The sequence below is a fragment of the Anser brachyrhynchus genome, assembly GCF_964034855.1.
Source record: "Anser brachyrhynchus genome assembly, chromosome: 7".
In the NCBI taxonomy this organism is placed as follows: Eukaryota; Metazoa; Chordata; class Aves; order Anseriformes; family Anatidae; genus Anser; species Anser brachyrhynchus.
Window position 1 is genome coordinate 20,334,772 of NC_137701.1, and position 14,916 is coordinate 20,349,687.

Genomic DNA, 14,916 nt, shown 5'->3' on the forward strand with positions numbered 1-14,916 from the left:
GTTTTATTTTCAGTATTGTTTCTTAAGAAACAACTATTTCCTCAAGATTTAACTTATTTACTTTGTTTCCAGGAGCTCTGAGTTTGTACTCCAAATGTACAAACCTGGAGTCAGGGAGGAATGCTGCCATACTGATAAAAGAGAAGGGAATTAGAAGTATGGAACAGTCAGATTCTTAGAATTATGCACCTAAAACTGCACTCTTCTTGATTCAGACAAGGATGTTTATTTCTCAGTTAAGTGCTTAAAGAACAGGGAATACAACCATGTATTATTACCTTTTTCCTTTAAGCCTCCTAAGCTCAGTGTTGTACCCTGTCAAGAGTTTGTTTCTCCGGAAGGAGACAAGTGAAAATAATGGTTTTAAAGGCTTGCTTATATGCAGGGCTGGTGCACTAAGTTGGGGCCATAGCAGTTATGGTATGCTCATGTGCCAGGTGAGTTCAAGAACATTGATTATCATGGACCACAGCATTTAACATCTCTCAGATGCTGAACAAATCTAGGTCCACAGAACTAGTTTGGTATCAAGCCACAAAATCACCCAACTGAAAGTGTAATTTTAAAAATACTTTTAATGAATAAATGTAGTGATTCTTTCAAAAACTTAAGTTAACACAAACCAAAATTACTTTTACAGTGCAAGACTAAGTTCATTTTTATACAAAACTATTAAACTCAGCATTTTGATAGCTGAGCTACTATACTACTTTACTATAGTGATTCACTTCAACTTTAAGTGTGCTAGCAATGACAGCAGTACAGTAATGAAAATATTTTAAAAAATCATTGTTTGAACTTCTATTTCTATCAAAAGTAAGAAATCAAGCTTATGAATAGGGTTAAACATTGTAAACAAATATATCAATACGTGTGTTTTTACCACAATCACTTGGGATGGAAGGTAAGGAAGGGGAGACAAATATAATTACATGGCAAGTTTTTCTAATAATCAGAGTTTAATTGGTAGCTAGCAGAGAGCAAGAAAGGGCTTTTATTTCAATAACACCATATGAAGTATTTTAATAACTTCCTAGGAAAAAAATGATTTAGCTTTTCTTCAAAAACATTCCTTGTAGTTCTCAGGTATTATTAAAATTGTTCAATTAAGTTAGTTAAATATTTAAAACTTAGCATTAGAGCTAGAATGTTCAGCTTCAGCGTTGAGTTTTTAAAAGCCTTTGCTATAGCTTTAAGCTTTAGTTCAGCAAACGTAACAGCTGCAGACATTCTCTCTAACTTTTGTACAGGCCCCATTTTACAATATGTGGAATTTCTCACGGTCATCCTCTTACAGGGTTGAAGAGAACAGCTATAGCTTCTCGTCACTTGTAGCCATGCATGCATGAAAGGTATGTCAAACAGTCACCACCTCACAGCCGTGTATGGAAGAAAAATAGGGACGTTAAAGTGCCCACAAGCTTGAGCAGAGCAGTTAATCACAACCAGAACAGTACAGTTAAGCTAGAGTAATCCTCCTTCAGTGTCAGTTTAACTGCATACATAGCCATTCTGTAATCCACTCCTGTAAAAGCGACCCGTGTTAGCTTGAACAGAGTATAAAAACATCTGCTTTGCAGAACTAGGTTAGGGAGGAACAGGTGATAATCTTTAATCTGGCTCAGGCACAACTAGAATTGTGTGACCACGAGTTCTAATGTACCAGCTATGCCCCTCACTTGTGGTATCTCACCTTCTGCTCTGTGCAAAGCAAATAAACCAGCAAAACTTAGGCTTACTCATTCTGAGAGGGATTATGCATGTGTGCTGCATGACTTAATCGCAGCAGTACAGGCAATGAATTATTCAAGGCAAAAACTTCATTTTAAAGGTCTTTAACTGTACCACTCCTAAAATATTGAGGAATGGTATGAATCAAAGGTACAACACAGATGTGTCTAACTTGAACAAATCTGGCACAGTAGGCATTAAGAGAAGTTGAATCCTTTATTAAAAAAGGACTTAGTACCTGAAATGTAATGCTTGTTCCCTTCTGTCTTCCACGGTTGTTTTGACAGTTTGCCATTGACTGATGACATATTCTGCTTACCTTATTTACGTTATAGTTTGACTTCAAGTTACTAGATAAATGAAGCCAGAAACACACCACAAATACAAAGGTATTTTCAAAAACTGTTAATTCCACATTTTTTAAATACTTCTCAGAAGGTAGTTTATATTGTCAAAGTGAGAGATGCCCTACTAAAGGTAAGTTTTAAAAATGTTCGTTTATTAAAAATATTTTTCATTTACAACTGTAACCTGACATACCCCAGAGTCTGAGATCTCACTAGGGCTAGAACACTGATGCTGTTTTGGTATTACCTACGGAAATACAAGCAAATATAAGACGGTATACCTTTACTGTACATAAGCCAACACTGTTTGCTAATTCACAATGATCATGGAAAGATAAGTTTATCACATATTAAATATTCACATTACCACTAAAGAAATATGACTGATACCACATACCTGAGATACATTATACCAGTGGCAGCAGCTAGAACTGATTTTTTTTTCATTATTCCTAAAGCCCTAAGTGTGATCTCTACAGCTGTAAAACAAAAAACTTGATGTATAGTGTGTAGGCAACATTCCTAGCTTTGCAACATTAGGCTTCAGCATGCTTATAAGATCAAGGAACAGAAAGTTCCATACAGGCTCAAAGGTACAGCAATGAACTCCTTAATGTTTCTTACATCAGTGTTTCATTAATCTGTAACATTGTATAAAGGAAAAATTCTCTGGCAAGCTTTTTCAATAGTTCTTGTATTAAAACATTTTTTTAATTATATGAATTAATACATTTCTCAGTAGATATGAAATAGGTTGCACTGATCCCTATAAAACCTGAAATTACTGCTCCCTTGATTTAACTACAGAAAGTAGTCATAAACAGAAGGTGGAACAAATTAAATGTGACCTTCTTACTTAGAAAGTATCAACAGCTTATTACTTTTCCTTAACTTCCAAAAAAGAGTAATTGAATTAAACTTTGTTATTCCACTTAAAATGATTTTCACATATGAAATGTGGCCCAGCATCTTGGCATAGACCAGGGTCTTTTAAATTCCCTTCATGTGATATACCTATATCTTATCAACTGTTGGGCCAACAGCTATATACTGCGAAAAGTGGTCATGTCCTTTGGCTCGCTGCTTGGCACGCACCAGTCATCTGCTTCATGGTTTGCTTTATAATGTTTCCAGGCTGCTTTGTTATATACAGGGAGTCTTTCAATTGATTCTGTTGATAAGGCCTGTAAGTAGAGAAGACTGTAGCTGACTTTTTTTAATTTGAGTAACAGAACAAGGTGATCCAATAGTAGTTAGATTAGAGTGGATGATAAATTTAAAATGGTAATGTATTACATCATACCTTTATGTAAATAACTGCATCTGTACCATAACCTTCTAAGGAATACAGTTTCAGGTCTCCTTGGAAGTATTGCGCATACAGACGTGATATGGGCAAGCCATAACCAAATCCAGCCTGATATAGGGGAAAAAAAAAAGTTTATTTTTATTAACTGAATCAATCAGTGGTTATTACTGGTGTTTTCTAAACTAAAAGGTAGAAGACAATCTAAGCATGATGTTTGACAGTAAGAGGAGTTCAAATGCTAATTATTATACCCCCTTACAAGCACCCCTGAAACAGAAAAAGCATGGATACTGGTGAATAGGAAAAAGTTGTTCTACTCCTTTGTCAGACAGGACTGCTAGATAACCGTTCTTGTATTTTGGTAACTTTTTCAAGAAGAGTAAATTGTACTGAGTGCCTTATAGTGCTGCTGATCTTAACTATTATTTAATGTACTTAAGTCAGGTACCTTTCATCATCAGTAAGTATGAAAAGGTTCAAGAAGCAAAGGTTATGAATTTGTAACTTACACTACAATTCCACCAAACCCTGTCTACAACAGCAGGATGTAGCCCTGAAATTTTAAGTTTTGTTTTTTTTTGTAGATCTACTATATTTCAGAAATCTCTTGAAGAACATGCTCTCTGCTTCTATGTAAAGATCTGGTATTTAATGAGTTACTGTCATCAATGTGCAGAAAACTTTAAAAAACCAGAAAAACATTTTGAATGATGCAATATAAGAGAACAAATTCAGGAAAGCTGTTCAGAGCTTCTTATAGTCTTAGTCTCTCAGTATTTCTTGTGCATCTATTAAGTTCACATAAGAGCAAAATAGATTCTTCATATGCCTTGTCACATCTATGTACCATCATCCTTCCTGGGGAATGGCACAACTGACTGCACATTATGGCTGAAACTGTGGACTTGATCCAAAATCAATGCTATTTTTTTTCCCTTTCTTTCAGTGGCCACAAGAATCCTGTGCTTACTGCAGTACATGCAGCATAGCTAAGTGTTCTTCTTGAGACAGTTAATCTTTATATTTGATAGACGAAAACAGAATATTGAAATTTAAATTGTATAATCCTAAAATATTGACAACTGTTTTCCAGGTAATTTCATGAAAATATTTGAATTAAGCACTAACATCCAAATGATCATAGTCATTGTATCTATAAAACCGGGCTTCATGGCTTTGACTAAATGGTTTATTTTGTGACTATTAATCACATCCAAGATGACAAGGCATAAAAGATGTACATACCAAAGGTGTAGCTCGGGATGTCTCAACACGTGGACGTGGTGCTGTTGAATACATATAGTTGAATAGTCTGTCAATTTTCCTCATAGGAACACCTCCACCACGATCACTCATCTGGAACAAGAAGGAACACGTAGCATTATGTTCCTGAATACAATTTTAGAAAAGACAGCCTCTCTCAAACAATGATCCAGAGAAAGTTCAGGTAAAACATAATATAAAGTTGTCCCTAGTAAATGATAGGTTTTCTTAAATTCTCATCTCTCAGCTATAGCAACAAGCAGGTGAATTCTTCCCCCTCATCCTTTTTACAAACCATTTACATAAAATACTATCATAAGAAGCATTCATAATCTCTTGAAAGCAAGAAAATTCTACTTAAATTTTGCATTGCTTTTGTCTTGTTTGTAATTCAGTTTTGCCTGAAGTCCATATTTATACCTACCGATTTCAACAAGTACCAGCTTCTGTGTATTTTCATTCTTTATTACTTGAGACTACTGCCAGTTAAAAGACAATGCACTAAAACTCGTTACTGAAGGAGCAAGTCCCAAGAGTTGTTTTACTAAGTGTTAGTTAGACCTATGAAAAAGCCAGTGCTTGCAGCTGGTCTCTGAAATCCAACATGGACACTGTATGTAACAAAAATTAATTACTCTGCAAACTGTATTTCAGGCAGGTTTAATCTGCGTGGAATATACAAGGTTCATTTCCCTTTTTTCAGTTGTTTCATACCTCCTATGCAGCTCTATCATTTTGATTTAAAAATGGCGACATAACAATTGTATGAAGCTGCTGCTTCAGTTTTAGTCACGATTGTGCATAAACTAGGCACGATGTAGGCATGACAAAACCACAGAATTATATTACAGAACCTTCCCAGTGAATATGCAACCTCTTCATGAATTTCCTGCTGATGCAGTATGTGAAGTTGCAAAACTGTCCTGTTACTTATATACTACTTAATCAGATACAATCTACTGCTGGAATCAGATCATCAGATAAAGTTAGTAATATGATGACTATGACAGGAAAAAAAAATAATAATCAAAAAAGTGGGTACCTTAACAGTTAAATCCTCATTTCCCAACGTGACATGTACATGAATTGGAGGATAAATGCATCGATCAGCATTATGTTCCATGGTGGCTCTCATTGCATTCTGCAATTTTCAAGTACAAGAACTTAAATCTTATTCTTATTGCTTTATTATCTTAAAACTTCAATTTAGGAACATAGGTTATTTTTATCACATATATTTTAGAATCAAGACAAAATATATGGTTTTAGAATAGGTTTTTTTTGAGTGTTTCTGATGTATTCAGTATCAGCATTTGTAAAATTTATTTGAATTACAGACTAATTTAAAAATTTTAGAATATTTAAGTATGTTAATGTACAATTTTATTTCTATAAACCTGTATAATGCATTCTACATGCAATAGAGCACAAAGATCCAAGAAGAGTCTAGGACTGAAATAAGTGCTTGAGGAAAAAAGTATATAGAACCAACACGTTTCACTTTATACCAAAGGTGTCCCCAAAATTAGGAATATTATTCTCACTTGCTTTATTAACTAATGCCTTTATACAGTATAAGCATTTTTTGACAAAGTTGTCTACTGCGGAAGGTGTCTGAGGTTTTCAGTGGCTAGGCACAGAGACACATCTTCCAAAGCTGTACAACCTAAGTATATTCCTGTAGTTAAATTGCTAGAAGTTTGCATTTGCAAAGACACTGCAGTTAAATTGCTAGAAGCTTTCATTTTAACGAAAACGCATTGCTATCTAGAAATGGTTCAAAAAGTCAAATACAATCTTACTAAACAAACATGTATAAAAGAATTGTGTAATGGTAATTGCACAGACCTTGAAAAGTTCGAAAAACATGTGATAGAGATGTGATGGTACATACACCACTTGCATGGGCTGTCCTGGTGATTTAGCTGGAGAAAAGAAAGACTAAATAATTAAATGGGTAATTTACTAAATTTATTATTTACTAAATTTAATTTATTAAATTAACTAGGTATCTTGTATTGATTCCTGTACTAATTCAACGTGTACATTTGTATAGGTAAGAGAATTTAGAAAAGAAGGAACAGAAATTTTTTCAGAAGTTGTGTGTTAACCAAAATTCATACTCAAGATTTTCAAAAGTGCTTGCTGCTTTAGAAAATAATCTTAAAATCCACTCTAGCATCACTGATTAGACCATATAATAGTAGCCTTCTAATACTTACAAGGTTATTACGAAGATGGAGTCAGGCTCTTCAGGTGGTGGGAGGATAAGAAACAATGAATGTAAGATGGAATAGGTTCAGACTGCATATAGAGGAAGACATTTTCACTATGACATTTGACAATTGAATCAGGTTGCCCAGAGATGTTAAGTAGTCACCATCCTTGTAGGATTTGTAAGACCAGACTGGATAAAGCCACGAGCAACCTGGCCTGATCTCATAGCTGTCCCTGTTTTGAGCAGGAGATAAGGCTAGAAACTTCCTGAGATCCCTCCCAACCTGATAGGATCTTACGATGCTAAAATGTACCAAATACTATCTGCAGCACAGCCTATTTTTTGAGTAATTTAGAAATTAGCTAGTATTACAAGAAACCTTAACAAAATACAATTATATCTATAAACTGATTTAGTTTTCAAGCTTTTAAGTATTAACTCTGGAAAAAATATCATGGGAACATAGTCATTAATGAAAAATTAAGGAAAGGTTGCTCCAAAAATCTGCTGGCCCTGAATGTTCTTTCAGCTCAACAAGTTAATAGTTTTCTTCCCAAACTGTGTTAATGACAAGTGCTTTATGAGCTATAAATGTTAAAGTCTAGTGATGGTCAAAAGATTTGGAATAAATCATGTACCAAACAAAAAGGGAAAAAAAATGCACTTTGAAATGATAGGTTCCTGCCTTCAAGTTAACTGCCCTCATCTATGCCTCCACCCTCAAACCCCATGACTACATTTTAAATAATGGCTCTCAGCTGTGGGTAATAGTGTGCATTTGGCCTGGATCAGGTTTAACTCACCTTCACAATTCATTAAGCAAAAGGCTGCTCCTTTTATTAAATCTAAACTGTTTGTTCTGACTTCTGGAACATGTACACCATTAAAATGCTCCTGCAGTAAAGAGCAGTAGCTAGCGTGACTGATAGTTTTGTACAAATATTTTTAGTAATGATCAAGAGATGGAGAAAGGAAAATCCTTTAACCTATATAAAGAGTAACAGGTTTTGTACAGTAGGAAGAAAAGATCTGGAATGTGTAGTCAAGGCTGCGCTTTCTTTGCCTTTAACTTCACAGGCCAAGCTACTCTGGGTGCACTCTCACTTTTGCAATCATTTGTAGAAGCAGTTTTGATTGCTTGTTTTTGTAGGTCTGCCTGAACTTGGTATTTACTAACTTGAAAAGCACTCCAGTGAGTAGTGTTAGAAAGGCTCTTTAGCATTCAGCAAGACTATGGGGACAGTAGTTGACCTCTGAGTTCATAGCAGCACAATTGTAAATGTCTTTTTCAGTCATAGAAAACAGGTTCAAATGATTTTTTACAGGGACTTTATCTAATTGCAACTTTAAGTGTGCATTACCTGAATAAGAAAGAGAAATTAGAATGCAAAGTTTCGTGTGTCACAAGAAACACAAAGAGGATGAGTTGTAATAGATACGGTGTAGGGTGAAGACATGCAAGAAACCTTGGGGAGGGGAGGACATCGCTAAAATCTGTTATATCAACAGCTGCGATTTCAGAAGCTTTTCTACAGGTTTCAGTTCACCAATTAAAAAAAAAAAAGGAATAAGGGAAGCCTTCTGCCAGATTAAAAAATATATATATATCTAGTAGAGGATATAATATCTAAATCTTTATTATCTCTCTATATAATGTATAAAATCTAAACAATAGAGGATACATTGACTATAGGAAAAGTGGAAGAACATTATACCAGCTACTTCAGAAGAAGCTATCACTACATTCAAGGGAGTGTCTCATCCCATATGCACTTACCATTCAATTCTTCCAGGATGAGTTCTGGAGAGCTCATATAATATAAATCACAAAGTCTCTTGGCACTTTCATAGCCATCTATAATAAATTAAAAAAACAGTTACCTTTCTTTTTCCCTTTACAGTTTACCAAAAAGAAAAAAAAATTGAAAGCACTGTGCGCTGTCAGTGAGATTTTTATCATCTTCTCACAAAAACTGTTTGTTTGTTTGTTTGTTTCGGAGGGGGGGGGGGGAGAGACAGGGACACTGACAAAAACATGTAACACTTACATTTTCAATTAAGCTTCTGCTCCAAGTAGGAAAGAACTATACACTATATGAACATCAAGACATATTGGCTCTCAACATAGACATTCATGTAAGTTTTCACAATTCTTTTTCTTTTCTGGATTTACCTCTGATAACTTCAACAACATTGCAGCTAGGATCAATGCTTCCAATATGCTTTGGATGAGCTGGATTAATTTTCCCACCAAACAGTAAAGCTGCCAACAAAGACAGTATTATTTAATATCCCATATAATTTTTATAATTATAGTTTATATCTTCAGTTTTGCTGAATAGAAGTTTATAGAAAATCTATAATTCCAATTTTTACCATAGTTAAAAGGCTATTACTAATAAATATTTTTAAGAAGCGTTTAAGTATTAAGCACTTAAAAGTAAAGGGAAAATACTACTGACAGAGTACAGGTATCATTTCCCCTCCCTTCAACAAAAGCACTTACAGTGTTGATTAAGGAGCATTCTAATTGAAATGCGACTCATGTAGAAACGATCTAAAAAATACTGCACATTCTGCGAGGTCACTGGATCAATGCCAAAGCTTTCCTTGTACTCTATTACTCCTTGAGCCATAGTAGGAATTACATCATTGTGTCGATTCCGGATTTTTATCACAGTATCTGTAAAACTAAAATTAATACATTGTTAGTTTTTACTTTCAACTGAGTTTAATACTCTGGCAAATTGAGTACCTGTCCATGAAAATGAAGACCACCATGTACAGAAATATTACAGGTCTGCCTACTGCAGTATGCAGGCCAGTCTTTATAACAAATAGAACATTTCAAGCAACTTGCATTGAAACAGTGAGTAATGGTGCCACCATTGGTGATTATTTGTACATTTATTGTTAACTTTTTTTTTTATTAATGCCAAAAAAAGAAGAAAATTTTGTCAACTGTGTTCATGCAAATCATCTTATGCCTGTCAAAACAGCAACCATAGTCAGCTGGTAACGAACAAACCTACTGTACATGTGAAAAGTTCCATACATCAGTTCCAACATTACAAGTAAGGAACTGGTAAAAATTTGGTTAAGTTTAATTATTCTTAGCTTCTTCCTGCCTTCCAGTGGCAGGGGATGATGTTACTATGATTCTGACATAAAAACTGAAGATAGGTGAAATTTTTCTTAAGCCACTACTTCTCTTGCCAGTCCTTCTACATAAGACTTGTATTGATATATGTAACAAATCCTTACCTGTGAATAGCCCCTGAATCTTCTGAACTTTTGTCCTTAAAGTCAAGGATCTCCTGAAGACTTTGGACATACCTTTAAATGAAAGAAACATGAAAAAGACCAATGCTAATATGACTCCCCAGCACCCTTTGGTTAGCGATTTATGGTCTTCCAAGTCTGGTTGCATCTAAATCATTGTATTTGATATATCCTATAGACCTATCCCCTGTGAATTTTGTTAGATCCTTCTGAATCCATTCATGACAGTTTCTTCCAAAATCTCCAGAGCAATTAATTACACAATTTAATTAGAAAGCATAAAAGATCATCTTTCTGTTTTAAACCCAGTGGGTGATAACTTATTAGCAGCCCTAGTTAGTTCCTGTTATTAGAAATTTTTCCCAGCTTGTTCATGATTTACATATTTCTGCCATTTCTTTCCTTAGATGTTTTTTCCAAGCTGAAGAATTCTGTTTGGTTTTCTTCTCACGTAGAAACTGTTCCAACCCTCTGATTATCCCTCTTGGTCTTTTCTGTTCAGGATAGAATGACTAGAACTGCATGCAATTCAGAGGAATAATGGACTAACACAGTGGTACACTAATACTCTCCTCCACCCCATTTGTTACTTAGTTCCTAACACTATTCATGTTTTTGCCCACCAACTAACAGTCAGAATATCCACAGTAGCACCAAAATTTCGTTTTTGATTGGAAGTGAGCAAGCATACAGGAGGAGGAGGTTCCTCTCTGCGCTTTACTTTGCATTTGTCCAAGTGGAATTCATTTCCCATTTGATCAATGTCATTTAGTATCACAAAAATTTAAGCTTTCATGTTTCATTGAAAGCCTCCATCTACACTGATAGCTCTTTTTATATTCAGTCATCAAATCAACCGCACTTATTCACTGTCAGACTTTGTTCTCTTAACTTTAAAAGCCTTTCCAGATAGCCATGTGCCTTTAGCAGTTGCCAAGCAATCTCTTTGTTTGGCTTTCATCTTGCAAAAATTTATGCTTAAATTCCTTACTTGAAAGCAAATTTTACTTTTCGAAGGATGTCTTCTTAATTTTAATAGCCTTGTATTGCTTCTGCTGTTTTAAATATTCTGGCTTTGGGAGCTTTCTCTTGCTTTTGTTATTTTCTACACCTTTACTCTCAATCTGCAATAACTTGTCTTTTAAATAGTTTCTATGCTTTTTTGAAAACATGTTGTACATTTAGCTGCTTCTGTTGATTTCTTAACTAGCTTCTTCATTTTAGTTAAGTGCCCTGTTAAACATTGCTCTTGTGGATTTTTGTTGTTACTGAATTCTCTTACATGACTATCTGGAATAGTTGAATATAATAAATGGGTTTTAATTTCATTGTGGGTTATCTAATTGCCCCTAGAGTGTTTTTTTCCCAAGTCTGAAAATTTAGTTTCCGTCACATTGGGATATTTACTCATTCTAAAAAGGTGATGTTCATGTGTAATGAGCATATGAAATATTCTTTCTGTAGAACTGAATGCGTTATTCCTACATCTTATGTATATGCAGAAAGTCACCCTTGAAAGTATTAATTGACACTGTTCTTACCAGCTCTGCACCAGCTGAACAGAAGGTGTTCTTAGAAGGTTGTCTGGAAGCAGGCTTATTTCCTTCATTATATTTGCCAATCTTACAGGCAACTCTTGTCGCAGAAACATAAACGACGTCTTTTCACAAGCATTTTCAGATCCTAAGACCAAATAAATATATGACAACATTAGAATAAAGTCAGAACTATACAAATTCTTACTTTCTTGCCTAAGAGGCCTCTGGTTAGGTTTTAAAGTTGACTCAGTCTGGTAAGCCAATGTTTCTTTCATAACAGTAGCCCACTTCATATTTCAAACTGTAAACTTACCAGCTTTGTTGAAATAAGGAGAATCTCAGTATATAAAAAGTTAACTAGTGCAAGAACTGCAGACCTATACCAGCCAACTTTAAATATGGCTTCTATACATGCAAATTGTTTATTTGTAGCAAACACTGATTCTAACTACCACTGATGAAACAATATATCATTCTGAGCACGTTAAAGACAAGCAAATGAAAACATTGTGGGAAGCATATTTGTTTGAAGGATGCTTGAGAAAGTATCACAATCCCATACACCCCACTTGATCAGTGATCTTACAAAACTACCATAACTCATATGGGAACACTTCACACTTCCAGAAAATAAATTAGATTTCCTATTAAATTGTTTAAGATTTATTTCCCTATCAGCTAGCTTTGTTGTAGTTAAAACTCGAGTCTTACAGCGAACAGCACACAGATGAATTCAAATGAATACTGAGAAAGAAATGGAAGTAGGATGGCTACTGTGCATAGTCATTATGATAGTAGTTCTACCATATATTTCCTTTTTAGAAGTTTTACACTTAAAAGCTAGAAGTAAAGTTAGTGCACCTGTTAATAACTGACCTGTGCTTTTTATAAACACAGGTGTCATCTTTTTGCATTTCAATTAAAGGTGGTTATTAAGATCAAGGCCTAAGTTTACTCCCACGATGCTTGTTTTACTAGGCTAAAGGAGGAGGCGGGAGACAAAGAGAATAAGGAGTGCTGTACTTTATTCTCCGCCAGACTTACTTCAAGATTTCAACAGTGTCATGTAAATAGCATCTAAACTTACTAAGCTGTTCATCTACTGCTGTGAAATACGTACCTCAGTTCTGATGTTTCATAACAGGTAACTCCTAAAAATTAACTCTGTGGTGTTTCTGCTCAGTTCACACCTTCCATTTGACATGGGGAGGAGTTGGGGAAGAAGATGAAGGGAAGGGACATAAAAACAAGGAAGCCAGGAGTGTCTTAAAAAGCAAAAACATACACCAAATTGAAATGGTGTAGTTTAGTTTAATGCATCCAGGGACAGACACATCATAAACTATAAAGGTGACATAATGTCGGTTAACTTAATAAAAACGCAAATAGCTATAAGGAATTTCTCCCCAGTGACACTTACCAGTATTATGCACTGTCTACACACGACCTCTGCCCAGAAACCTCTCACTCTTCTCCCTAGTCAGATTGCACTTCAGCCATGACTGTTACTGGCCTTTCCCTATTCTCAGGTTAAAATTCCAAGAAAAAGTCAAATTGAAGATATTAGAATGTAACGTTAATCTTCAAATGTCCCATGCACTCAGCAAATGACATTCCACAAAGAAGTTTTTTATCTGGAGGCCACATCTTTGCAATCCTGGGTCAGAAATGGAAGGCAGCTTAGGGTAAGTAAGATTTCAGTGAATGGGCACATGACTTTGTTTCCCTGTGCAGTTATGATCCATCTATGCAAAGAATTGATAAGGCTCCTATAGAAAATATTAAGCACTTACAACCCAAGATACAACTGATAACCTAAGACCTAAACTTGCCTACAGAATACTTCATTTACTAGATTGAGAACTGGAGGAACTAAAGGCAGATTTATGGTGGGATTCCTGTAAAAATCTGGAATTCTAGTATGGGATATATTTTATTGCTATGTGTGAAACGCTGAATAGATAGATGAAGTAACAGGACAGTTAAGAGAACCTATTTAAATCTTCCTACTTACATACAAAGTCTGGGATTCTAGGATTAGTTCTCAGTTATGTTTTACTTGCAAAAAGATAAAAAGCAACTGTTTACTAGCTATATGTTTACATGTATCTTATGACAGTGCCTTGCTTACAAAAACAGAACCAATTATAGTATGGCTCCACACTCAGGCTTCAAAAACACTTTTCAGAATATCTTGCAAGACCTTTCTCCACGCAGTCTTTGCTCTGAAGCAGAGCAGAGCAATTCCTGTGCTCCCTTTTGACTCAAAGTACTCATCAAGCCTGGGAACATGTGTAGTTTTACCAAGAGTATAAAATTGAGCACCCCACAACCAATTTACTCATTTTCCAGGCTAGATTCCCAACCCTTCACGGTGATTCTTGGTGTTTGCTTTCTGCTCTTTCTCTCACACATTTTCTGAAACGAGCAGCGCTTGAGTGAAGTGTTTTTGTGGGGCACAAACATGTGACTGTGGAGAAGTCACAATTGTTTCAGCTGCTTAGCTCCAGCTGGGATTCAACATCTCTTGTGCCTGGTGCATGCTGGAGAGCTTGCTAGCTTTCAAAAGGCTTAACAATTTTTACTTTTCCGAGTGACTTTATTAGCAGTCGTAATTCTCCCTTGTCCCCAACACCGCAGTTTTGGCAAAACATCAAACTACTTCTGTGCTACCAAGAATTCGAGATTTCAGCTGAATTTCAACCTTGCCTCACTTCTTGGCTCTAGGTAAGGAGTCAGCTAGGCTCCCTTCTCCCGGAAGGAAACGGAGGCTTTTTGTGCCAAAAAGGGCAGCATTTAGCAATAACGCAGGGCGGCGGGGGCAGGCCGCCGTGCCAAGGAGCCCGAGGGGGCTCGCTCCCCGCGCGCCCCCTCAGGGGGACAAAGGCGCGAGGCTCGAGGGCGAGCGAGGGGCCCGACATCCCGCCGCCCCGCGGAGGGGCCGGGACCGGGGGGAAGCCCGGCGGGGACTCACCGAAGTCCAGGAACTGCTTCATGGAGAGCGGCGAGGGGGAGAAGCGCGAGTAGAAGTCTACCTGCTGCGGGATGCTGCCCGGGGAGGCGCAGCGCCGCAGGGCGCGCAGCAGCCTCATGGCGCGTCTCCCGTCCCCCCTCAGCCCGGCCCGGCCGCCATTTCCCGCCGCGCCCGCTCCCCCGGCCCCTCACCCAGGCCGCGGCCTCCTCCGCCGCGCGGCCGGCAGGAGGTGCCCGCGGCGGTGGGTGTCTCCT

At 36.6% G+C, this 14,916-nt stretch overlaps 1 protein-coding gene across 1 annotated transcript; it reads right to left on the reverse strand.

Moving 5' to 3' along the window:
- Positions 1-557: 557 nt before the first annotated feature.
- Positions 558-14,796, reverse strand: PDK1 (pyruvate dehydrogenase kinase 1). Its single transcript, XM_080600909.1, has 11 exons — positions 14,663-14,796; positions 11,692-11,833; positions 10,133-10,204; positions 9,375-9,559; positions 9,042-9,131; positions 8,646-8,723; positions 6,499-6,575; positions 5,693-5,791; positions 4,633-4,743; positions 3,382-3,495; positions 558-3,262 (listed from the first exon to the last, which is right to left on the reverse strand). Exons 1-11 carry the CDS (start codon positions 14,778-14,780, stop codon positions 3,122-3,124), a joined length of 1,227 nt encoding a protein of 408 aa, XP_080457035.1. The 5' UTR covers positions 14,781-14,796; the 3' UTR covers positions 558-3,121.
- Positions 14,797-14,916: the final 120 nt, after the last annotated feature.